At 48.6% G+C, this 27400-nt stretch overlaps 1 protein-coding gene across 3 annotated transcripts; it reads right to left on the bottom strand.

Moving 5' to 3' along the window:
* LOC118211164 (agrin-like) lies at positions 1-27400 on the bottom strand. Of its 3 annotated transcripts, none has more exons than XM_035388085.1 (3): positions 26869-27394; positions 24631-24892; positions 1-106 (listed from the first exon to the last, which is right to left on the bottom strand). In XM_035388085.1, exons 1-3 carry the CDS (start codon positions 27067-27069, stop codon positions 57-59), a joined length of 513 nt encoding a protein of 170 aa, XP_035243976.1. In that variant the 5' UTR covers positions 27070-27394; the 3' UTR covers positions 1-56. The 3 variants fall into 3 exon arrangements, with proteins under 3 accessions (XP_035243976.1, XP_035243974.1, XP_035243975.1); XM_035388083.1 differs by lacking the exon at positions 1-106 and adding an exon at positions 12477-12649 and having other exon boundaries at positions 26869-27400; XM_035388084.1 differs by lacking the exon at positions 1-106 and adding an exon at positions 21669-21823 and having other exon boundaries at positions 26869-27397.

Genomic DNA, 27400 nt, shown 5'->3' with positions numbered 1-27400 from the left:
AGGATTAATCTTGGGTAATTGCTGGAGAAAGAGCAATGCTTTTATTCCAAAAGATGTTATCGCAGAGAAGGAGAGGCAGCAGCATGGTTCCTTAGACTGTGGCAATCTAGGGGGGGGGAAAAAAATAGCATGGCAGAATCCAACAAAGAAGGTTTGAAGAATACCGAAAGAATTCAAAGAATGTTCGTGGAGAGGTCAAGGAGCCAGTCCGAACGGAGGTGGCGGTCCCTACGCAAACGTACACTCAACCGTCTATTTATCAGAGATATTCATGTGGACTGTTTGACTGCACTGCAAACAACTGGTCCCCTTTCAGCTTGGGGTTCACTTCCCCCTCATTGGGTGCACACGCACTGGTTAAGCGCACTGGAGGCCAAAAGCACATGTGATTAACAGGAAAGGGTTAACAGGACTGCCAAGTGACCAGGAGATGAGATGGTTAGAAAAGACATCATCAGTCTCCCCGAGCAACCTTTTGATTGACAGCTCTGTCTCTGCGATCTAATGATCTGCTAACCTGGAGACCTGGGCAGCTGGGGAGGCCATGCTGATGGGGGGGGGGGGAGGAAGACAGTGCAAACGAGCATGTGAGAAGCCGGTTAAAAAAAGGAGCTCTACAGAGCATTATTTACCTTACAGTTTCTCTCCATCTCCATCTCTCTTCTGTCTCCCTCTGTCCATTTAAGCACTATCAAGTGGCCTTGTCAGCTCTGAGCATTTCATTATCCGAGGGCCTGCTTCACCCTTACATGCAGGCGGTACTTAACTGTGAGGAAAACCTGTCAGGATAACCAGTGGCCATTCTATCAGGCAGGCCTTGAAACTGCAGCGTCAAACAGCCGCGTTCGTTTGCCCGTGTGCATTCATCTTACCGCTACATGGCCAAGTACAGCTATCAATTAATGTCCAGAAGGAAAAGGGCCAGGTACTCTGGAGTGCCATCAAGCAGTTGTACTCAGATTTAGGTTTGCAGCAGTGACATTCCCTCTGCTCCTCGGACGTCACGGTAACGAGATTACCGTAAAGTGATGAGGGCGCTGGCCCACGGGGACCCAGTCACTGGGTTAGAAGACACACTCTCTAATTAAAAGTGAGGGGACTAAAAGGAAAATGGATCCTCCCTCTCCAAACAGGAGTGCGTGAGGCCGACGGCTGACATTGGGGACTCTGCCACCCCATAAATGATTAACCGGCTGCCCCATTTTGCCGGGAAGCCCAGCAAGCGACCACCCCAAACACCCCCCCCCCCTCCCCTTGACCTGCTCACACAGACCTGAGATTTTCTTTTCTTTTTTACACAGCCTCACAGTAAATTTGGACACTTTTATTCTGTATTCTAACGTGGAAAAGCTTTTATTTTGATTGGGGGGGGGTGGGGGGGGGAGTGGGTCGGACGTTCAGAAAGAGGGAGCAGGAACAGACACAATACAGACATCACTCAGAGGTCACTTCAGAAGGGTCACTTCCTAATCCACACAGACCTGGGTGTGGCTTTTCAGTTAGGAGACAAGGAGGCAGACAGGGAGGGAGGTGGGGCAATGAAGATAACTCTCTGAGAGACTCTTCCTGTTCTGCCTTCCAATAAAAACTCTTTGCACATAAAGTCCCCACATTAACCTGCAGGTCAGACCGACACAAGGACAGCAGCATCTGTGGGGTTATTACCTGAAAGAGGTTTCCATCACACACCCCCCCCCCCCCAAATTCCACTAAGCTTCCAAAAACTATTCTACTCCTTGGGGGGTGGGTGGTGGGGTGGGGGTTCCTGATCCATTACACAACAGGCTGAGCCTAGATTACCTCACCCCCCCTGCCCTTCTGACCCCAGTCAGTTACATCTCCAAGCCACCTGCACTAAAAACCTTCAGGCTAATACTCCAGCCCAGTGCCAATCAGGGAAACAAAGAAACGCAAGCAGTAAAAATTCAGAGTAATAAAAATAAATATGTAAACCCACATTAAGCACCATTGAATTATTGTATTGATGAACCCATTAACATTTATTGCTGTGCAAGTGATAATTCAAACAACACGCACCACCTTAAAGATGACTTAGGGACAGGTACTCCACTGTATAGTGCACATAATGCATTACAGCTCATTGGAGGGAGTCCGCAGTATGCAATTTAAATATATTAACAACATCAATAAAGAATACCGTTTTAATGTATTGATTAATGGTTAATGTTGGAAGGAGAAAGCCAAATGAGCACCAAAGTTACCAAAGCAGAATTCTAATTTTTTGAATATTCCCTCACAATAAAGGGGGGGGTTCTAATCAAATAGCTTTGGCCCTTTAAGTTATGCTGGTTGCTCACAACAGACCTAGGGCTTAGATATCAGAACTTAATCTCAGTGGTGACAAGTTACAATGTTTGCCGATAAAGCCAAGCTCACGAGAGTGTTAATCAAAACAAGGGAATCCCTCTCCATGGCCCTGCCAGCATTTGTGTAACGTTGGTGGCTGTGACCTTGTTGGCATGGATGCCCGCCACCGAACTCCCCACACCCAGTTTGGCAAACATTGCAAAAAAGAAAGCAAGCATGCAGGTCCAGCTCAAACGCCTGTCCGTTTGCGCATACCAACGTTTACAGGTGCTTCTTTGCTCTTTATTGCAATGATCAGATGCACAAAGTTTTTGTCCCCTTTAATCGTAGAGACAGAAGAACTTCATTACAAACTAGCGGTCAAATTTCACTCCGTTATTCAGATCGGACATGTCACGGACTAAGCCGAGCTGGAAGAGACACCTGGACTCAGACACTTGAGTCACAAATGTGTTCAGCAATCTTATTAACATCTTGCCGATTGTAAAATGTGTTTGCGTAACTGTGTCTGGGGAAGGAGTGCGTGGGACACGCTACCTGCTTGTATGCAGATCATTTTTTTCACCTGCTGTAAACAAACCACTGGTGCTCCTGAACTGAGTCTCAGCTGTTTTAAAAACCCTCCAGCAGCCTAACGGACATTTATATTGTTTGGTCGATCGTGACCAGAAACCAGACCCATGCAAACAGTTTGAAAACCCGGACATTCCGGTCCAGAACCGGGAATCTGGCAAACCCTAGTCCCATCTACATCCAAGCGGGAGGTCAGAGCCAGCAGTTCTAACCATGCCATTAGAAGCCATGGCTGATCCTGGGTCTCTCCCACCAGATAGTGCTGAATCTCTCTATCCCACTTCTGTAAGGAAACCAGCCAGCCAAGCAGCTCATCAAAGGCCACAAATACACTGTGGTAGCACACATCAGAGTGAGTCCTTCGTGTGGGTGTGTGCGTATATGCATGTGTGGGTGTGTAGGTGCGTGTGTGTGTGTGTGTGTGTGTGTGTGTGTGTGTGTGCGTATGTGTGTGAGCGAGAGAGAGAGAGAGAGAAAGCGAAAGAGAAAGCAGTGAATGGGACTGGGGTTTCCCAGTCCGGGACAAAGCAGGACCCCAGCAGTGAGCCTGTAGAACAGGGGAGCTCTGTGCCTGCAGCCCCTCTCCTCCTGTCTCCCACCTCTCCTCCTGCCTTGGTTAGCGGGCCTCAACAATACGCCAATTCTTCATCGCCAGCGCGGTCCTTCTGCTTAACCGTGACCTCCGTCCCCCCTCTCCGCCCCTCTCTCCCAGCGACCGACTGCAGGCTCTTCAGCTAAGCTCCACACATTCTTCAAACCAGCAACCTCCGTGCCCCCGTTACACCTCCCTCCCACTGCGATCAGGACACACTGCAGCAGGCCCTGCGTGTGTGTGTGTGTGTGTGTGTGTGTGTGTGCGTGCATGCATGTGTGCAGGTGTGTGTGTGTATGCGTGTGTGTGTGTGTGTGTGTGTGTGTGCGTGCGTGCATGCGTGTGTGCAGGTGTGTGTGTGTATGCGTGTGTGTGCATGTGTGCAGGTGTGTGTGTGTGTATGCATGTGTGCGTGCAGGTGTGTGTGTGTGTGCAGGTGTGTTTGTACATGTCTGTGTGTGTGTGCGCGTGCATACACACTCATATATCAAGTTTATTAATGCCTGATCAGGCGCATTTGTCCATGGATACTGTACACACACCCTACCTCAGTTGTGCACGTAATCCTGAACACGGTTCAGCGGAAGGGGAACACAGGCGAGCAGAGGGACCCAGCAAAAAGGGCCAACGCAAACACACGACCAAGCAGCCTTGAATAAGCAACTAGGCGCTTACTGGAGCGAGCTAAACGAACCGCGGCCAACAGCGCAAAACCCAATCAGAGGCAGAGGGGGACACATTCAGAGGCAGAGGGGGACACATTCAGAGGCAGAGGGGGACACACGTCGAAACGCACCGCGTGCCCGTTTGTGCCGACACAGCCTTTTCCCTTGTGCATTGTTCCGTTTCATCATAATTTCTCCAGCGCCGTTGTGTTACTCATGCAAACTAGGTGAGCACGCTCTCAGCGGTTTGATTGCTTATTCGCGGCCGCGCTCCGTCCTGATTGCAGAAAAGAAAAAAGAAAAAAGAAAAAAAGCCACAACGGTTTGTGCTGAAATTCCATTCCTTCGAAAATATTGGTTGCACTGAAATATCCGCATACCCCTTTCATTTAGGCATTGCATTCGTCTTTTTTTTTTTTGGATGAAAGAAATGTTTTTTGGTGCAAGATTCACCTATTGTGAGTGGAATACAAATTTGGTATCTTAACATTTTTTTTTTTTTTTTTACTAGTTCCAGTATCTGAACCGGGTCAGCAGCTAGATTTACTTGGCCCTGTACTGCAAGATAGTCAATCTCTTCCTTATGGAGCCTTTGATTCTAATTATGGAACCAGATTTATGGGCAAGATTTATTCTCACTTGTTTTGAACAAAGCACATCCTTTGAGGACAATCCTGTGCTTTTAATTGAAACCAGGCTTTAGCACTGTGTCTTTGATCATCTGAATCCAGCCAAGGTGAAGCACATTGCCAAGTTGAGAACTGATTGCGGAAGACCAGGAGGGCAAAGCGGTGTTTAACAGAAGGCCAGGGTTCGAGGGTTGAGCTGTCTAATTGTGCGCAGGTAAGATGTCCGTTACAGTGCAGACGAAGCCCTCGTCTTTTCAGAAAGCTGCTGAGGTCTCTGGGTCAGGTCATTATTCTGCGAGGAAAGTCACTGATCAGCAACGAATGAGAACAGCAGCAAACAGAGACAGGAAAAAGGGAGCGTGAGAGAGAGAGAGCTGTTCAATAGCCAATCAATAGTCTCAATGTTAATGCATAATCAAACTCCCCTCTGCGTTCAGCCTGTGTGTGAAACCGTGACAGACACAGGGACTGGAGGGAACGGTGCTGTGGAGGAGAGCAAATCTAAGGCAATGCTGCCATTTTCACAGATTTCAGGCAGGATGGGCAGGCTGTGAAGGGGTGTTTTTATGCATCAACATATCCAAAATGCATAGAAGTTTTTATACTTTAGTTCTATTTTGTAATGAACTTGCATGTTCCAGCATTCACATACTCCTCCCTGGTAAAAAATGACAGAAGAGACAAAACTAGCCAATGTCTAAAGTAAGGGGGGGGGGGCATATGGAAACACAATATAAAGCACCGTGTTCGATCTAAACAGCAGTGGGCACACCAGACGCTTTACAGTTGTCATTTCTCTTAATTAGTCCATTTTACAAGTTTAGTCTGTACTGCAGTGGGAGAGCCTAAATCAGACGTGCTGTCCAGAGACAGTTCTGAGCAGCTTTGATCATCTGACAGACATGTAATGGCCAGGGACTGACGTCAAATTCATTTTCACTTTGTAAGGAGGGGGGGGGGGAAATGGGACTTAACCACAGTGACCCACAGGGACCTTGAGTCTGCGGGCCCAGAGTGGCCTGAGGGGGGGGGGGGGGGGGGGGGTGGGGGGCAGGCCTTCCCCCTTCAGCCGTAAACTGCCCAGGCTGTGTCAACTCCTCCACGTCTTTAACCTAGGACAGCAAAGTTCCCCACTCTCCCAGCTACAAAACGCAAGGATCCACAATGAAAGAGAAAGAGAAAGAGAGGGAGGGAGAGAGAGACACAGAGAGAGAGACAGAGAAAGATAAAGAGAGAGAGTGAGAGAGAGAGAGAGAGAGAGAGAGAGTGAAACAGCGTTTCAGAAGCCTTGTTTGCCACTCTGCGATTGGCCAATCTGATCTGCCATTTGTGCTGTGTGGCTGCCACAAACCACCGAACGAGGTGTTGGGAGAAAGTTGCATGCAGTTTTACGGCCATCGTTTATGTCTAATGAACTGCCGGCATTTCTTTCACCTTCGCTACGAGGACAAATGCTGGGGAATCAGGGGTAAAATTGGCAAAATGGCGGTATTTTCTTTAGCCACGGGGTGCCAGAAGGCCGGAGGGAAGTTCCCGGCAGCGTGCGGATGTACACACAGCTTTCGTGTCCTGGCAAAGCTCTCCGAGGCTCAGACACAGTTCACCAGCGAGGATCACTTTCGCACTAGCCAGCCAACGCTGTGCTTTTTAATGAATGAAGACAAACACCGATCACATGAAAGAATACCCATACAAAAAAAAGTTTTTAGCAGGGAAAAAAAAATTACACGTTTTTGCATTGTAAAAGCAGTAGCATATACTGCCTTGTGTAAAGGGAGTCTTTAAATAAAACGATCATCTCCCCAGGCTATGTGAAAAAAGCAGGTTCGCACTGACTGAAGCACCTTCTCAAAAAACATACTCCCATAGGTTTATTTAAGGAAGGCAGGCTTTGCTCAGCGCAATCGCTCTCTGATGGCTGTGCACAAACCCTCTCCAACCAAAAGCCCGGGTCTCATTTACACATAAGAAATATTCGCTATTAAAAGATCACATCAAGAACCTATCTGCCCTAAATCTAAAAGCTGCTTCTCGCTCTGTGCGGAAAAAGGAAAAGAGACTTCTTTGAGTGTTTGGGTGGGTTCGGGAAAAAAGGGTGTTTTTTTTTTTTTTTTACACATCTGCCGAAAATGTGTTTTATACTGTGGAGATTCTGCTGGTGTCCTTCTCAAGACGAGCAGGAGGCTGATTTAAACAAATGGACCGGCAATTAAATGGTCCGGCCTGTTAAAAAATAAATGCCCAGCCACTTGAACACAGCAGTGGGCATTATCAAAGAGACTTTTTGGTTGCATTATTTTAAAACATGCTCGACGTGCCCGCTCTTATTTGACTTGCCAGGGCTCTGGGCAGCCCTCCAGTAGAATCTGGGGCTGGCAAGCACAGCCGGCAAGTCTGGCCTGGGCATGTTGACTGTGGAAACCTGGCTCCCCTCAGGTAGTGTCAACCTGAGCAGAGCAGTGGAAACTGGACATGCAGGCAGGCACGCACACATATACAAACACGTATACACACACGCACACACACACGTATATACACGTACACACACTCAAATGCTGGCATGCGCACGCACACACACGCACACACACGTACACACACATGGACACACGCGCACACACACAAACACAGCACACACGCATACACACACACCTACACACGCGCGTGCATGCACAAACTCATGTAAAAACACACACATGCTGACATGCGCACACACACACACACACACACACATGGAAACGTAGACAAACACGCGCACAAATATGAACACGCACAATATTCTGCACACTGTGAGTGCCAGCCACTTGCTGAACTGTCTGCAATTCAGATGAAAGATTTATTCATTATTGTTTTAAACACCACCCAAAAAATAAATAAATAAACAAATATATCTTGCCATGCAAGAGAAAGCCATGCTATCCGGTTCAGCGCTAGTAAGATCTTCCATGACGGGGCGACTCAGGTGTTGTTTTACACGCGCAGAGAGCGCTACCACGCTTTTCACTTTGCGTTCTCAGGAGTGCGCTGATTTGGCGGGAAAAGGCGGGGTGCTTCCCGCAGGAGGGCTCACGCTTTGGAAGGGAGGACTCCGTGGACAGGAGCGGGAGCGCCCTGGCCCTCACGCGACCTCCACCGCCCGCCCGCCCGCCCTCCCTCCCTCCCGGGCCCCTGGGGGGAGCGCTGTTCGGGAAAGATAACATTAAGAGAGCAGAGCGCTGGCGGGCCCACGCTGATTTAAAGGCCGGTTCGGCAGGTAGCGGCAGCCGGCGTGGGTCCGGCGGTAGCCAGCACCCCCACCCCCCCCCGCCCCGCCCCTCCACGCACGCGTGCCCAGGGCCATTCGTTGAGGTGGAGCAGAACGGCCACATGAGACGACACTAAAGCATTTTCACGCTTTCAGGTCGGAGCGATAATTGTGGAAAATTGAGGAGAATCTCCACCCACAGCACAACGACAGGTCTGCTTCCCTCCACAGCTGCAGCTCAACCGACACCCTGGACATTTTAAACGGTCCTACTTTTCACTGAAGTCCTCAAACTATTTTTTTACGCCCAATATGCAAATCTGTACTCAGCCATCAGTTGTAACTAATTCCAGCTCTCAGTCTTGGTTTGTTTTTAAATTGAAAACAGTATCTCCCCGCTGTATATTCTCAAATCAATATGAGATTGAATTAAAGGGAATAATCTAATGCAGAAAATCTACTGCGAGCTTTCAGGGAGAAGCCTCCGAGTTCCATTCTACAGACATTGCATGATTGGAACCCTTTTTACGGTTCAACGAAGTGCAATATTTCTGCAACACCAATGACCACCACCGACCGTCAAACAAACACAAAAGGCAGGGGCGTGAAACCGGGACGAGAGGCAAAACACAGGATCTTTGTCCTCCCTCTCTTTCTCCCCATCCTCTCCTCTTCTCTCTCCTTTCTTCTTCTGACCCAGCGAATCAAAGCGGCCCCGTGTTTCGACTTGTTCCCCCGTCGCAGGGCTGCGGCTCCGAAATTCCTGCCCTCGCTGAAGTATGGCAGGTATTCAACAGACGCAGAAACAAAGCAGTGGAGCCCAGACACAGGGGAGCGGGCCAATCAGGTGCGAAGGGCGTGTCTAACCTCAGATTCGGAGACTGGCCACTGAGACCCGCTGGCTCCAGATTAATCAGAGACTTAATTGTTCTGATTCCAAGCGATCAATTTCAGTCGAGAGTTGCCCGGAACTTCCGAACACAATGAACTCTCCTCAGACAAAAAAGACACAATTATACAAATACTGAAAATGTGATACTTACCAACATGTATCATAAAAGTATACTGTATTCTTTACTTTAATATTGCATTCTCACTTTAACGTGTCATAAAATATTCAATATAGGCTACACTTTAATATTACCCATAATGGGCATGCATGCATGCATGTAGACATACACTGCAATGTTATACATTAACAACTGTTGTCCCCCCCACACACACATCCACCCCACCATACTCCACTAGAGCCTGCCAAGTTGCTTCCTCCAGCCTGTCCTGATCAGTCAGATTGCTCACAGACTTCACCACGTCTTCCCCGATGAGCCTGTACTCTGAGCCAGAGGAAGATGGGCCCCCTCTCTAGAGTTTGGTTCCCACAAGGTTTCTACCTACATGCTGTCTAGCAAGGTTTTCCTTGCCACTGTTTCTGCTTCTGTCTTGCTTTGTGGGGGCATAGGCCAGGCTGTACTGTGAATACAAATTCTTTGTAAATTGCACCGTAGAATGAATATGATTGGCTGACGTGAGGAGCCACACCAGTGCAAGGTTGTTAATGCTACAGGCTGGGGCTTTGAATGCCCATTGCCCCCACAACAGCCCCCCCCCCCCCCCAGGCACATTTTCACCCAATCAAAAATCCAGGACTCTACACGCGGTTCCATTGAAGCTGCTCGTAAACCTGCCAACTGAAGTTGAAGTTTTTGAGTTAGGAGGGCTTAAATTCCACCTGTAGACCCTCCTTGGCCCCCCCCACCCCCCGCCCCTTGCCCCTTGCCCCCGAGCGCGGCTGCTATGATACGCAGGAGGAAACGCGCGCGGAGGCCGAGCAAGCGTGGAAAAGAAAACACAGGAACCCTTTAAAGGGCGACCTCTGACCCCCTTTGGGGAGAGCCGCAGGTCAAGTCCCCGCGGAGCAGGCCGGGCGCAACCAAAGGCTGGGGCTTTGAATGTCCATTGCCCCCACAACATCCCCCCCCCCCCCCCCCCCCCCCCCCTCGGGTCCGACCGTGAAATGCTTCCCTCTCAAAGGGACAATAAAACCGAGGACACGAGCCGGGGAAAGTGGGTAGGCCACAGGTTAGCGGCCCAGCCTGCGAGCGTAGCGCCACGCCACGCCATTAAGCAGCATCCAGCACGCAGGCCTGGCAGGCCTTCCAGTCTGCCCCAAACAACAAAGAGCGGCTCGAGGCCTGCTTGTGCTGCACACCTCTTTGAAAATAAGATGGCGGCTACGTGTGAAAGCTCTGCAAGGTCTCTGACAGCCCGCCCGCCCGTAATTCACGCCGCTGCGCTTATTTTTATCAGCGACAGCGCTGAGCAGCTACTGCCGAGGTTACTCTGGCCCTTTCGCTGCGGGGGGTTCGGTAACGAGGAGGTTAGTGAAAATGTGTCATTCTTGAATGGATTCCTCTGTCTCGGCCCAGTTTATCTGCATCTCTAGGCAAGCACTGCCAAAAAGGGAGAAGGCAGAGCAGGCAAACGCATTACCAGCAGGGACAGAATGACAACGCAGCTCACATAACCGTCCTAACTGAACATAATGGGCGCATCGTGTAGAAATAAGAGGACGAGCTGTTCTCCTCTGATAAATGAATGGATGTATTCTTTGACTAAGCCCACAGCTTTACACCTGTGTGAATGTGTGTGTGTGAGAGAGACAGAGCGTGCATGTGTGAGTGTGTGTGAATGTGTGTGTGAGAGAGCGTGTGTGTGTATGTGTGTGTGAGTGTGTGTGTCTGTGTGTATGTGTGTGTGAGTGTGTGTGTGTGTGAGAGAGAGAGTGTGTATGTGTGTGTGTGAGTGTGTGTGTATGTGTGTGTGAGTGTGTGTCTGTGTGTGTATATGTGTGTGAGTGTGTGTGTGTGTGTGTGTGAGTGTGCGTGCCTGTGTGTGTGTGTGTGTGAGTGTGTGTGCCTGTGTGCGAGCAGGTGCGTGTGGCCTGTCGATGTGGCGCTCGTTGCCAGAGCGCCCTCTCGTTTGACTCTGAAAGCTATCGCTTCCCCGCCATTGTTTGCTGAAACAACACCATTGCGAGTGATGGCCTTTACCCGGGCTGGGCTCAAGTGGCCGAGTGCGGGGGGGGGGCGGGGGGGGTCAGGGGGGCTGTGCTGCATTCCTCAGTCCGACGGCAAGTGACCAGCAGCCCAACGGACACATGATCCCTCCCAAATCCAGCCCCCCTGCGCCTGGATGCCCTCTCATGTGACCACAGAGTGGACCTCTGGGACCCCCGAGCAGAAGGGTTTTCACTGAAACTGGGTCTCTGTAAGAGGACCGGAGAGACCACAGCATTAAAGCCCCAGCTCAGGCTACACGGGTTCTGGACTATGCACCTAAAGGCAGAGAACACATTAAATTTCAGAGGGTTGTGTTTTTATAGACGGCGTAAGCTCCCACTTCAAACGTAACACGTCTCAAACTCAAACTTTATTAGGAGAGCTCCTTTCATACACAGCTCAAGGCAGCTCAAAGTGCCTCCCAGTGCCATAAGCATAATGAGGCACCCAAAAATAGTAAAATAGTATAAATATACATATATGAAATAGAAGATAGGAATGAAAAACAACATGGGTGGAAAGGGGGTATATAGAAACAGCACATGGATCCTAACGCATACAACGATAAAGCATGATGCAGAGTGAGCCTCCATTATGTGTGCTTTGGAGGGCAAATTTTCCCAGCATCCCCCACAGCCCTGTCTCTTAGCGTCCCCATTGCTCAACGGATCTTCAATCACAGCCTTCCTGAAGTGCCCAGAGCTGCCCCAGAGAAAGCTCCAGACTACCAGCTTCTGGGGGCGATGCCTGCACCCCTGACCGAAGAGCGGCGTTAATGATGAAGGCAGTCTAAACACAGGGTATGAGCCTACACGCTTACCTCCGCGCGGGTGAGTCGAACGCGCGCTCGGGGGCGTTTAGGGGGTGCAACGGTGTGCTTCCAGGGGCCCGAGTTCCAGCTCTTTCCGCGCGAGGGAACGGCGTTTCGCGGGGCCCCTGTCAGCGCCTCCGCGCAGGCTGAGACGGCTGACTGCACCTTGTCATTATGCCCGCATGTTTGCTGCCACAGTGTCTTGTCTGATTACACGTGTGTCGGGCCAAGGGGGACCACGGCTACCCGCGAGGAGCGCGTGCAAATTAGGAAGCGTTGCCTCGGCGCAAGAACACCCACCCAGCCACCGCCATCATCAACCAACCAATCAATCAAACAGCCGCCGTGGGAGGGCCAATCAAAATGCGTAATATATGCGGCTCACGAGTCAAGACTCACAGATCACTGAACAAGGTGCGCATTCCAGAGGAGAACGAAAAACAAGAAGACCCCGAGCAAGTTGGGAAAACAGCGGAAAACGCGTTCCCTGACCCTGGGAATCGGTGATGAAGTAAGACGGAAAGGTGACGACAAACACGAGGGTTATGAAGCGGAAAGAATGCAGCTTAAAGGCCGGTGTGCTTATTCCTCCACTATCTCCGGCGCACAGGCAGGCCACCCAGAGGCACAGGATCGACCCGCAAACAGGATGGCCGCGTGTGGAAACGGGGCTGGACGTTCGGTACGTGTGCGCGCATATCCTGGCTCCATACCCCCGCCGAGCTGGCCCAAGAAAACTTCCCTGAATAATCTGGTCAAGGAAAAAAATAAAAGCCAGTCGCACTGACATCCAGCCAGAGTAACACGAGTAGCACCTGCACATGGCCACAGTCCACGTGTGTGTGTGTGTGTGTGTGTGTGTGAGTGAGTGAGTGAGTGAGTGAGTGAGTGAGTGAGTGAGTGAGTGAGTGAGTGAGTGAGTGAGGGAGGGAGAGAGAGAGAGAGAGAGGGAGAGACAGAGAGAGGGAGAGAGCGAGAGAGGGAGGGAGAGGGAGAGAGAGAGACAGAGAGAGAGACAGAGAGAGAGAGAGCGAGAGAGCGAGGGGAGGTGGGGGAGAGAGAGAGAGAGAGAGAGAGAGGGAGAGGGAGAGAGGGAGGGAGAGGGAGAGAGAGAGACAAAGAGAGAGAGCGAGAGAGCGAGGGGAGGTGGGGGAGAGAGAGAGAGACAGAGAGACAGAGAGAGAGAGAGAGCGAGGGGAGGTGGGGGATGGATGAGAGACCAAGCACAGGAAAGTGGCACAGCAGGCTCCACTTAAATATTTACCAGCAGCTAAGTGCACCCCGACACCGAGGTTGGGGGAGGACTGTGGGGCGTATGCGGCTACAGAATGTGACTCTCCCCTGTCACAGCATGAGCGGGAGCTGGGGGAAGGGAGTACACCCCAATTAAAGAGAACTTGCCTTTTTAAACTCTGATTTTACTGCTCACCAAACTGGGGGGGGGGGGTCCTCGGCCCCCAGGCATGGGCAGCAGTTGGAGCACTAAGAGACCCCTTGTGAAGGCCCCTGGATGACCCCTTGACCGGAGGGAAACGTCAGATCCTAGTGAGAAGACACTCTCTCTTTCGGTGCCTCAATCACTATTTCAGGTGAACGCCATTTTGACACCCTACTCTGCCAATTAATTATGCCAATTATAGACACAGTCTTGTCTTAAGTAAGTGTATGTGAAAATGGCACCGTTCACAGTTTTTTCTTAAAATACATGCTGTGAAAGAACAGGTTTTTTTCTGCACATATTGGCAACACCCCTAACCCCAAAAATACATCCAAAAATTCAGGACCAATCAGACAGGTTAAAAGTACAATATCTTTTTTTTAAATTCTCATGTCACTCAGGTAGTGAATAAACCAAAAACGTGTAGGGTTATAGGCTATATAACTTAAAACAAACACCAACTACTAGACAACTGAATTGCTCAAAAGTAACCACTAACAGCAATTTCCCTGTGGGGCAATCATAGTGAGCCAAGCCATGACCAAACATAGCTTGTTGCTATTGTTGAAAAGGACCATTTGGTCTTCTACCGCAGCACGGGGGGGGGCTTATACATTCAACCAAACTAAGCACACCTCCACCAAATTTACCCCCGCCAGACCCCAGACCTGACTCATACTACTTGCAATCCTTACAGTCAACACATTAATGCTAGTTCATGTCCCACAAAAGCTTTCCTTGGGGTTGTATTTCATCATAGAAACACACTCGATTCCCTTTAAATCCAGCCAGTGGTTTAGGCGACCACAGCAGCTGCGTCCTCCAGCTTAGCCCTGACGAGACGGAGCCGTCGCCACAGAGAGAATGGCGGAGTTTTCTAGAACTTGACCTCCGTCCCGTTCCTAAAAGCCGCACCACCCGCATCCTCCATTTTATACCGCAAAGGCCCCCGTGCTTTCATCTCCGCTCCCCCCCCCCGACCTTTGTGTCTGGAATCCCAGAGATTCCACGCAGCTTTCCGGTTCGCCGCCGAGACCTCTCGCCCCGGGTCGGAGAACAAGGGGACCCCTCCCCCCCTCCCAAAAAAACAAGTCCTTGATCCTGTCTCGAATGCTTAAGCCATTCCCCTGCCAAACGTCCCGAACGTGTCAAATATTCGAGCCCGCTTACGGTCACGGCTCTCCTTCCAAGTGCGTGCGAGGTGGTCTGAGAAATGAAAGTGGGGCGGGGAGGGGGGCAGGAGTGCGGGACGGGGGGTATCATGGTTATCAGAAAGCAGCTCTCCATTGCCGCCCCCCCCCCCCCCAATTACAGCCTTTTCATCATACCTGGCCCTGAGGCACCAGCACATAGCGTTGAACACCCATTCCCGTCCTGCTCTTTTACAGTTGGGCCAGATGCAAGCATCCCAGCATTCTCCACCCGCTTGCATATGGCCAACACACCACACAAATATGTCACTGACTCAGTGAGTCACAGCAGTGGATATCTCATCCATCAACAGTCAGTGTTTCTTAATCCCACCAACCCTTCCCCCCCCCACCACCCCCACCCCCCCCAACTTCGGGTCCCAATGAGGGGGCCATGCAGCTGGGAAACGCAGTGGGAGAAAAAACGGGCAAGATGAGGGCAATTGTTCGTTTAATTTAAAACACATTTAAACTATTTTTATTTAATTTAAAACACTAAAATTTGTTTAATTTAAAAAGTGAGAACTCCACGTACTCTAGGTAGCTGGCAAAATAGAATTCTCAGTATCTCTGTATGACGCCCGTAAGTTTGAGGCTCAGAAAGTTTGGGACTCTTTCAAACTGTGGAAGTCACACAGCAGTCAGGCCGAATGGGAAGAGACAGTGATACACACAGGTGCAGGTGGGGTCTAAACAAAAAACTACATTACACTTTTTATCCTCAGGTTTCAGGGTTTATGGAAGGCATTTCTATAAGAAAATGTCCTGCCCAAGCTTTGATTATATGGTCATTAATCTGATCTTGTATTTGCAAAAAGGACTCAGAATTTGCAGAAAGGATCATTTCCTTTGACCAGAGAAACATTCCTTCTTAAACCACATCTCCTATAGCCAGATCTGATCTTCGGCTACTTCAGATTTGAGCCCACAGAATGCTATCATAACAGGCCTGGAAGCTATAAACTAGTGCTACCCCATCCCGCTGTGATACAGATTGGTGAGACTGATAGCCGGATACATACTGATGAAACATATTTCATCCACAAATGTACTTTGGCTGTGCTGGTGTACATACAGTCCCAGACCAAAGGTGACACATTCATTTGCACACATTCACTGCCATTACCTCAGAATAATCCAAAACAGCAGGCTAGCTTTGTAGCCTTGTATTATCCTTTACTTGATACAAATACTTTATTTTAGGAAGCATTAGGAAGTCATCTTCTACGAAGCCTCCCCCTCTCTTAAAACCTTCTTCCATTCATTTTTCCCATCCGTCTTCATTCCACTCCTCTAGGTGGCGCTGTCCTTAGAAGCAACAGGCCACTGGGGCCCAAGAGTCCACTTGACTTGTGTCTCTGTCTGTACGAAAAGAAGCACTGGATAATTCTGCAAAGATATGCAGTACCTCTAAAAGCTCTGTCCCATTTGTTAGAGCAATGAATTTCTCAGCCGGCCAAAAAAAAAAAAAAAAAGTTAATATCCCCGTGACTCTGCTGCTATGAGGAAATGTCACTGTAAAAACATAAAACCATCTTCTGAGAGGCCTCTGAATGAACCACAGTAGCCACTGTATCAGAGAGCATGCTGGGATTGGGTTCCCATGGTACTGAACAAATCACTCCCTTCAGCTGCCCAGACAGCGGCTTTCATTAAGGAATCCTCAAGTGCTGGCGGTCTACCAGCCACACAAGGGCCGATTCATGGGCCTGTGGGAATGAGTACGTATCCAAATGTGCCAAATTATGATTTTTCAGATCGCTGTATTACAATCCAGATCGTTGGGATGACTAAGCGGTGTCAATGACCCACACGCCCACATGGCGGGCAGGGGCACTCCACATATCACGTGCTTTCTCGCAACCCCTCGGCTTGTGTCACCTTTTAATTCTCACAAACTGGAAAGCATCCCTTACGTGCAGTCATATACGGAGGGTCGCTCTGGAAGTCTGACCTTCGACGTTCCCATAACGGTCATCCCAATCCTTTTCCTGACGGGATAAAGGGCCGCATTACTGCTCCGTGACGGAAGTTCTGAGGTGCTTGGAGTCAACAAATAGTAAAATGAAGCAGGAGCAAGGCAGCCCACAAGGGCCCACAGAGACCCGCTCCAGGGTATCATCACAGCCAGCATTACCCACAAATCCCGTTAGGACTATAAAAAAGCACCCACTGACAAGCGAGCACCTCCCATCACCCTCTGCTAGAGTAGGAACCCAAACACTGAAGATCAATGTTATCTTTACCCCCCTGCACCAGACACAGAGCGCAACGGCTGGGGGGGAGGGGGGAGGATGTGCGTTTGCAGACGACGGAAACAAAAGCTGCCACATAAAACCTTTTCAAAGCGTTAAAGAGCTGGCCAACGTCCTTCTTCCAGCCTCTCGCTAACAGGAACGAGCGCGGGACGGCGGTGACGGCTGCGAAATGGGGGGACGACAACAAACGGGGCTGATAAAATCCTCCGAGGAGACAGTTACAGGCCAAGAAGCGATAGCATCTCCTCCTCCAATCAGCTCCTTTTCCCGTTCTCTTTCCTCATCGCACCTTTCCGTAAGATGGGCCCCCCCCCCGCCCTTAAAGCCACACTAACAATGAAGCAGGCATCAGTGAATGTCATCCTGCCTCTGTAAGCTGCTCAGACTTGATCACCTGCAGCCAGCGCTAAAGCTGTGGGCTACACCTTCATTCCATAGCCTTTCATGCAGGAGATAAGTAAAGGTGAATCACGACTCTGCCCTTACAGAGTCTGACACAACGGCCTACAGAGAAAAAAAGGGGGAAAAAAAAAACGTGATGGGATCTACTGCACACGACAGCTGACTGACAAACATGAAGAAAAAAAAAAAACCTGAAGGAACAGAACTAGGCATCAACAGGAATTACCATCAAATGCTTTGGTTCAGAGCAATGATGGAATGGTATGTTTAACAGGGCACTGTTCTGCCTGGTGCCTGTGCACAAGGCGCACGGTGACACGCCCTGCTAAACGGAACACGCTCAGTGTGGTTCTCACACCCCAGGGTGTCAGTCAGTCAGCACTGGCAGCAGCTGCTAGCCTCTCCGGGTGTCATGCAGCGGTGAATGCAGCACTGTCCAGGGAGGGAGGGATCTGGTGGCAGCCCTGCACTGCTTAGCTGCTGTGCCACAGATTGAAAAGAAGTGGCCACAGGGAGCACAGGAGGAAGTGCATGGCAAATCTGCACTGAACCAAGGTGCTAGTGGACAAACGCAATTCTGGATTTAAATTGCTTTGAAAAGTGACGCATGTGAGACAAGAGTAGCTTGAGACTAGTTTGCGAGTCACGCACACACAGTCATGAATCAGAGGCAGATGTTTCACCTGCAGCTTAACAAGTCCCTGATTAGCCAGGAGGGGTCGTCATCCTGGTCAACTGAAACCCACTGTCTCCCACGGCGACGCTGGAGCTGACTGCGCCACGCCCTGCAGGGCTGCTGGCCACAGGCGGCACTAGCATGGTCCAGATTCAGAACCAGACAGCGGGGCCCATCCACATGCTAGAGCAGGGCTTTAACAGGATGTGCCACCCAGCAGCCCCTCCAGAACATTTTAATCACACGGCTCTGTTCTCCAGCATTTAGAGCCAGAGCACGAGAGTCAGAGACAAATTTACCTCCTCGATGATGTACAAAGAGAAGAAATAAAGAGAAAATACAGGATGAGTTTGTACAAGATGCGTCCCCCCTCCCCCCCCCCCCCCGAAGACCAGATACCCTGTTTTGCCTAAAACCAGCGCATTATCTGAATGATCTTGTACGGGGATATCAGCAGCTACAGGCGTATTCGCTGTAATCCAAAGAGCGGTGACAGCAGGAATGTGTTCCTCGCCCCCGGGGCCAGCCTTCCACCAGCGCCTTGGTCGCGCTCCCGGGACACGGTGCCAAACAAAACATCCTCGGCATTCCGGTGCACACCTGTACAGAGAACCTCCCCTGCCGCCTCTCTTCCAGCCGCCCACTTTTTTTTCTCCCCCCCCCCCCCCGAACTTGTCGCTGACAGCAAGAGCACAAAAGAAGCCTTTTTGTTCCTGCCTCCTCGCACCCCCACCTTCACCGGACGACGAGGCTCTCGTCCTCCGCCAGGCATTCCTGCACTCCTCCTCCTCCTCCTCGTCTCCGTGTCAGAGCCGAGAGGACAGAGCAGGGAGGAGAGAGGACTGGACGGCGTGGCGCAGGTACGGTCATGTTTCCCCCGGGGCGACCGCCCATGGAGTCCTCCTACCTACCCCACCACCGCCACCACCACCGCCACCACGCTAAACCAAGCACCCAACGCAGTCTCCCTCAGCCGCCGCTGCCAACGGCGTTGTGTAAACAGACGAGAGGATATTGCCCTAAGCCCTAATCTGAAACATCTCCGCAGTTTCTCACAGAACGCATTATTAAAAGGCACCCAAGGCCACACTACACAGCAGGAAAGACTCCAGGGGAGGAACGAACGAGGCGGGGGGGGGGGGGGGGGGGGATGCACCAAGGCTTTCCAAGTCGGCTTTTTGAGGGTAATCTGGTGTGAGCTCGCCGGGTCTAGCCAAATACGCTCCCGGAATGAGGTTTATTGCTTAAAGCACAGAAGGTCGATACACTCATCAGCACAAAAAGAAAAAATTCGCCAAAAGGAGCCTTCTCTCACAGAACGAATCCTCGGAGAGACTCATGCAATATTTATTTTCAAGACGCTTGCGTTTTCAAGCTAGACGCAGTACTACAAATGCGTCCAAATCAAAGGAGGTTATTTATTTCTCAGTTTATGTTTCGGGTTTACTATTCGTCTCATCCGAAGAGTGATCTCGTGGACACAAAAAATGGAGAGTCGGAGGAAGTTGCTCTGGAAGTCTGACCGAAGCTTAATCGGTGGGTTTTGTTAGCTGCAAAACCTTTTCCCTGCCCGCAGAACCGGCTACAGACCAGTCTGGAGTGGAGAGGACGTAGCCTAAATAAGCTGGTGGTTGGCTATCGTTGCCCTAATGGTATTTTCTACCTGTTTTATAAAAAACAGGTTGTTTTTCACTCAGTCAAAACTTGATGAACTTGAATGGGCCTGGAGATGAGCCTGATAATATTAGCAAATTGTTGTTTTATTGTCTTGTTGTTAAGTGCATTATTCTGCACCACAGGCTACAGCCAATTACTGCGTCTTCTACAATCCACGTAGGCCTATTCGCCATGATGAACAGCGGAAATTGCTTTAATAAGCCTAAAGTGAGTTTTTTTTCATTCAGTACGATAGATCTTTATTCAGTAAGGGATGATTCCCCTTTTCTTTATTCGGAAGAAAAACGGCTTTCAATAAACAACTAATGATGCAAGATCGTGCCAGCATCTTTTGTTGAGAAATGGTTTTCCGCGCACACAGAATGCACGCAGATGCTTTTTTTTTTTTTTTTTTACCCAATTCACCCTGCTGTGCAAAGTGTATGTATGTTTTCTTCATGATAATTTTTGTTTTTCCAAAGTTCAAAAATTTAAGATTATGTCGCTACGCACTGTTAAACTCCTCTCCCCTATCCTGCACACATTAATAATAAATATGGCCGGAATTTTAATCATTTGTCTTACAAACTGAAATCCTTCTGGACAAATCTGCAGGCAAATAAATAGATGAATAAATCCTAGTGCAAACTCGGAGCTACAGAGCAACTCCCTAATTGGCTCCCAACAATCCAACGGCACTCAGCTAATGGACAAACAGTAACTGTACTGTGTACTGCACTTTATACTTAATGAGAAGTACAGCAGTTTCTTCCCCACTAGTACATGAAATAAAACAGTCATTGAGTTTAGAGATTACAGACAGAGAGCTGGCCAATGACTCCCACGGGTACTCAATGCAGCATTATTCATAATAGGAAGAAAAAAACCACTATATTTTTATTTTCCAGCCTCATTTTTCACTTCACTGAGCTACCTCCATTAGTGGACATCCGCGTATGCGCGTTTGTCAGGCAACCGACGATCAAACTATGAGCTGTGCATCTTTCCAAGCTCTGTTTAAGAACATTAAATAAAACTTCACTGGAGGATTCGCTCCAAATTGCATTTTAGTCACTGAATTTCAGGCACAGTATAAATTTCACAGGATACACAGGACTCAGCCACAGCTCCTTCACAAAAGATAAAGAAAAACCAAAGCTGACTGCAGTCTATGGTCAACAAAGAGCTACCAATCAAAATCCGCTTTCTATTCCAATTAATTTGAATGTTCCAACAAGGGCATAAATTGGTCAAACATGCCCAAAACTGGGTTTTGGGGTTTTGTAGTTGATGATTTTAGGTTCACATAGTGCACAAGAACAGAGGCAGCCTGTTGTCTCAAACACCAGTACCTAGACCAGCAAACATACCCCCTGGTCTGGAAATAAACATTGACCATGTCCATGCTGACTACAGCCAGGAGGTCCACAGTGCAGCTCATACTGGCCATACAGTGTCAGCCAGGAAGGGATTTTTTTTTAATGCGGAAGGATTCCACCCCATCTCATCAACGGCTCTGTAACTCCAGTTCACCAGCACTAACTGAGTCTGAAGGGTAGTCCTTCAGCGCAATGACTGTACAGCTCAACTAATGAATTCTACAATGAGAGATGGTGGCAGAAAGCACATATTTACGACAGCATTCATCTAAACCAAAAACCAAACCAAAATAAAAAACCTAAAAATGAGAGAGAAAAACATAAAAGTTTGACAGTAAGTACTTCACGCTTGATTAGCTTGATGCAGTGCACAAGCAACGCTACCCAAAGACGCAACAGACGTTATAATCGCTACCCAAAGACAGCGGCATGTGTCAGAAAGACCATACCCTGGGCAGAAGAGCTTAACCGGGCCCGGATCTTACAAAGGGGGCCCTGCATTTTGAATACCATCCCACAGGTGTTTGAATATTCGGTGAAAGAGGACATTAGCACCATGGCGAGGAAATCACTGTGCCAACAGTACGATTAGAGCTTTTATCAGAAAATCCTACCGAGCCATCATTGATGAAAAGTTTCCAGCAGGGATTTTATATTCTTTAAAAAACATAATTTAATAAATGTTAACTCTTACCAGCAGCTAGCTTTTTTTATTTATTTCTGAATCGCTGTTAAAACAGCCTTTCGAGATATTCACGTTTTGTTGCAGATGTTGCATTAAATAGGACTCCTTGTCCTGCTTCAGGAAGCAATTTTAAAAACTATTTTAAGACTTTTCATGGTTTTCAGACAGACAAGGCTGTGCCTTCTTCTTCTTCGGTATTCATCTGAACAGCCGCTTCCGCCTCCTCCCGCTGGCTTCGGCTCTGTGACTCAGATAAAAATGAGAGGGGGTACGTGACACGCCATGCCCCCCCCCTGCCCCCCCCCCCCCCCCCCCCCCCCCCCCCCCCCCCCGCACCGTGCCTCACAGGCATACAAATGAAGAATAGCAGCAGGGATGAGAGAGACATCACTGATCAGCTAAGGCCTCAAGGCCTGAGGTTACTGTATGTCAGGGGTGTCCAACCTTATCCAAAACGGGCCAGTGCGAGTGCAAGGTTTAATCCCAGCATTACAACACCTGATTAGTAACTATTTAACTAATCACGGTCTTCAGTCAAGACCTTGATAAGCAGAATCGGGTGTCTTAGTGCTGGGCTAGAACGAAAACCTGCACCCACACCGGCCTGTTTCGGATAAGACTGAGCACCCCAGCTGTGCGTGTGACATTCCTCCCCCCCCCACCACACACATCGCAAGATTTCACGGAAACTGATTCAGATATTCGGAGACTGGAAGCCATTCAGATGAGAAATGACTGCAAGCAAAGTTCCTCCCAGGCACCAAGCAGTCTTTAAGAGAGCACAGGGGTGCCACAGATCACAAAGAGAGGCTGAACCATACCCACGTTCCATACACTGCGCCACTGCCAGGGATGGCATCCATTTTTACATTTCTGTGATGACAAGGCAGCCAAAAAGGCTTCTTTTCTAGCTGTCTAAGTACTAGATATGAATATAAAAATAAATGGAATTATGCAGCACATTTCAGTGATTTACATATACATATTCTTATATACATAAACACATCTTCCTGTTTGTGCAAACGTATGATCAAGTCCTTCATCAATTTCCCTTGTCTTGGCTTAGTGCCCAGTCACACTTACACCAGCACATGAATAACTGCTTGAGTAGTAAACAGAAGCTGACCTGCCTCACTTTATCAAGCAATACTAATGGCAAGGGTAAAGATGGCCAATACCTGCTTGGTACACTACATAGCCAAAAGTATGTGGACACCTGACATCTAACATCTCATCCAAAATTATGGACATTAATATGGACTTGGTCCACCCTTTGCTGCTATATGAGCTTCCTCTTTTCCGGGAAGGCTTTATACTAGATGTTGGAGCATTACTGCAGGGATTTGCTTCAATTCACCCAGAAGAGCATTAGTGAGGTCGAGCACTGACTAGGCAATTAGGCCTGGCTCGCGGATTGCTTTCCAATTGATCACAAAGGTGTTGGATGGGGTTGAGGTCAGGGCTCTGTGCAGGCCCGTCAAATTATTCCACGCTATTCAGTGACAAACCCATTTCTGTATGGACCTCGATGTGTGCCTGGGGGCACTGTCATGCTGAAACAGGAAAGGGCCTCCCCCAAACTGTCTAGAATGTGATTATATGCTGTAGCATTAAGATTTTCCTTCACTGGAATGAAGGGGCCTAGCCCAAACCATGAAAAAAGCCCCAGACCAAGGGGTGTCAAGATACTTTAGGTCATATAGTGTATGTCTGATACAGAATTGGCCCGGCATGGAGCTCAATTTTGTAGCGATTGGAAAAAAAACTTGACAAACAGAACCGGCTTTTCGATCAAATAAACCTGGTGCGCCACAATTGATATCAGCGGCTCAATTCACAGCTTTCAAACAGCAGACGTAGAGGCAGACACAGAAACACAAACACCTCCACACACCGAGTAGCCAGCAAGCCGGGAACAATTCCATTCCATTACTTCTGGACCGGGGAAATCGATTGATTTCCTGACCTGACCTTCCCGACTTCATATCCTTTGATTCAATGTGAAATGTTCACTGCCAAGATCAAGCAGAATGATCATATTTTCAAGCCTGAGGTCAAAACTTCAGCTGCTATTGAAACTTAAAAAGTGACTGGAATTGTTATCTGCATTAACTAAAAGAGAGCAGTGAAGATCAATACCAAGTTTGGTTGGTGCTGGTGATGTAATTATCCATAAGCCAATCAGATCTATGACCGCTCTGATTTGTGTCACTTTCCGTATTGAGTTACGCTTCTTCAGACATTGATGCTTCGACTAAAAATAATGCATCAGAATGCATGACAATGTTCAGATGCCCATCCACCAGCCACTGCCAACACAATGAGCTCTACTCTGTGCTAAGTGTGGGCTTCATGTAAACCTAGCTTGAAGATAAGCCTTGACATACTTCCACCTGCTTTCCTTAGACTCTAGCACAGAGTCTAAGTCAAGGCCTATGAACACCAATGGCACATATCAATAGTGATGAAAAATGTAAATGGACTGCATTTATATAGCGCTTTTATCCAAAGCGCTTTACAATTGATGCCTCTCATTCGCCAGAGCAGTTGGGGGTTAGGTGTCTTGCTCAAGGACACTTCAACACGCCCAGAGCGGGGTTTGAACCGGCAACCCTCTGACTGCCAGACAATCGGTCTTACCTCCTGAGCTATGTCGCCCCCCAAACTAAATTCAATCTGACCAATAACTGTAGACTACACACTGCTTATCTTTAGAAACCAAATTTCAAGAATGTACGCAGTGTCTGAAGTAATAAAAATGGTGTTCAGACACCCCATTTCAAATAAAAGCCCAATACAGATTGGCCCAGTATATATCTTCCAGCATCCTACACACATTTTGTTGGTTTATGACACATAAACCAACAAAAAAAATCTATGAACATAAAAGTTTGACTCCAATGACACGAAACCGTAAAGATTTGTGGCGAGACGATAAAATGTCTGTGACAAGCCAGTGGGTGAAGCAGCAAGGAAGAGCCAGAATATTCTGCGATATTCCAAATTCCAAACAAGGTCACAGCACACCAGAGAGCGAGGGAAGCCTACCTTCCATACAGTGCTCCACCTTCTCCAGGTTTCTCAGGGTGATTCGCATCAGGCTCGAGTTCAGCAGCAGCTCGTTCTTGTGGGCCGGCCACGTGTACTCTGGCGCCAGGTTGACGAAGAAGATCCGCGTGTCCCCCGTGGACACCTGGTTGTCGCAGATCCCCGGTTCCCCAAAACCTCCGATCATCACCTTGTTGCCACCGTCCAGCAGAGCGTTGCCGTTCACCGTGGTTTTGCCCTTGAGGTAGCGCCACACCCTCACCTTTCAGGAGACCGGGGGAAAAGGAGCAAGTTAGATCACACTACCATAACAGCCTTTGAGGGCTGCTGGTCTTTTCCATGCATTCCAGTATAATTCTTAAGTCTTTCAATTTGGATGGGTCAAAATGCCTGCTATTTCTCCGCTCATACTCGGCTAGTAACTGACAGCAATAGGGTGAAAAAAAAAATGAAACAGAAAACCTGTTAGGACCTGTCAGCCCCAAGGGACACGAGCTGCTCCTTGCTCTTCAGAACAGAAATGTAGCTGCAGGACAGATCTGAGCTCTGGTGCACATTTCCTTGATGGCTGCGCATTCACTGTCTCAAGACTGGGGCATCCTTACACTGTCACTGTCCCTCAGGCAAGCAGTCTTACGCAGAATGCGTTTATACCCAACCAAGTACACGGGGCCTGTAATTGACAAGCACACTTTCACAATCCCAGGGATCAGCCTTGAGTATAAACACAGAAAGCCCAGATCCCAAAAAGTAACAAAGAGGCAAGTGTGCACTGTCGGCGTTGCCTCGGCTGTGACAAAAGCAAGGGAATAACACCGACCAAATTTCTAAATAGGGGTGCGATTATCGAACTGGAGAGCAGAACCACCCTCCGGTGTCAGCTGTTTATTTTTGCAGAGTGCCGCAGAGTAGGATTACATTTGGACGAGGTGTCTGATTTGCATGACCTGAGAACGCACGAAGCGAGGCTGGGGTGGGGTCAGTCTCTGTGGAAATGAAATCCCTTCCTGAAGAAAGGATGGGTGTCTGATAAACAGTGCACACAGACCTCCGGTCCGCTTTTCCCCGGTAAAGCCAGAACCAGGCTGCTTGCTCGGGTCAGGTTCGGGCTGGATTTCTCCCAGCTCCTGACACGGCGACCTGTGTCAAGGGTTGGACGGAAATACCGTGGAAACTTGTTTGGGCTCTTATTTTTTTTGTCAGGGTTAGGGAAGAGCGTCCTGCCGCTGGCTTTGATCTGGGCAAGCAGCATCATTTCAGTGTAATTTCGTGCTGCACCCGGTAAACCAGCTTTAACCCCATCTCATGCTCGCCTGGTACTTTCAAGCACCTCAGTGTAAAAAGGAGTGGTTGACTGAAGCAGAGAAATGTCAATTCAGTAGGCCTACTATAATTGCTGTATGGTTTGCACACTATCCAGCATTGATGATTGAGAATATGACCTAACCAAAGGTACCATAGCAACAAGTGAATTGAGATACGTGTCATTTATAACGTCTGGCAGGGGTCGTAATGTGAAGTAAAATAAAATGTGTGGACAACATTCATGACCAGTATCCAGTATCAACGGTTCTGAAAAAAAAATTATTTCCTGTGCACTGCATTTAGTCGTTTCTTTTTTTTTTTTTTTTTTATTTGGAAGCCCAATTCATCAGGGCAGCACGTCTGCAACTGCTAGCAACAGAAATCAATGCAAAATTGCACACTAAAAATCCACCTGCAGTCTACATAATTCTACAAAAAAAAATCTTGTTTAAAAGTCAATGTGCTACAAGATATGTGCTACAACATTTAGCTGGATTAACACGTTAGCCCATTCGGTCACCCAATCTTTATTATTGTTTGTGGTTTTACGTTTACTTTCTTCGGTCAGAAGCGTAAACGTATTAGAAAAACTTTTCAACAGTGTATTTTTCAATGAATGTATGTTTATCTTTTAAAATGTGTAACAATAAATATTATTTCGTGATGCGCATATAAGCTCAGATACAGCCCACCGACATACAGCAGTGGTAGGAAGATCGTCGGAACCACTTTTAGACAGGTGTTAAGCTCCCCTTCCCGGTATAGAGATAGTTCTTTATTAAATGATGTTGGGCGAGAAGGTTAACCAAGATTTTTCAAGCCACGCGCAAGTTAAGCGCATGTGCTTCTGCATCCTAATTTAAGGGATAAGAAATCTTGTACGGCCATTCAACTCTGTGAATCCACAGACACATTTTCTCACGGCGGACTTACCTTGCAGGAGTAAGTATTGTGCACGGGGTCCATGTTCATGATTTCTTCCACAGTCCCAGTTAATACTACATTTGCCGATTGCTCTCGTGTCTTCAGCTCATCCTCGGGACAACGTGCATAACAACGGTGGTACAATATCCCAAGTACCATCACTACTGCCCACCCGTACAAGTTTGTGTTCCGATTTTGTCCGGTGCCCATGGTCAAGAAAAGGCAGTAATATGTCGGCTTTTCCTCCGATACCTTTTAAAATCCCAATACTGCACAGTTAGAACGCAAAAACGACCCGCTTTGTAGACTTTCTCAACTTCCCAGCACACAGCATTGAACCTCGGCAGCAGCTAGCGAAAATGTGCGCATCTGAGCAGCTAACTGGCTACTTTGTTGCAAGCCGGCCAGGGAAGAAAAGCGACAAATTCTTTCCCATAAAGAGAAAGAATGTCCAGCACTGCCAAACCTCTCCCTCTCTTTCACTCGTTTCCCCCTCACAAGAATGACGCTGCTGATTTGCATGCAATCTGAATTTACCGAT

This window comes from Anguilla anguilla, chromosome 13 (assembly GCF_013347855.1).
Source record: "Anguilla anguilla isolate fAngAng1 chromosome 13, fAngAng1.pri, whole genome shotgun sequence".
Classification (NCBI taxonomy): Eukaryota; Metazoa; Chordata; class Actinopteri; order Anguilliformes; family Anguillidae; genus Anguilla; species Anguilla anguilla.
Note: the sequence above shows the minus strand (reverse complement) of the source record. Positions and strands in the feature narration are given on the sequence as shown.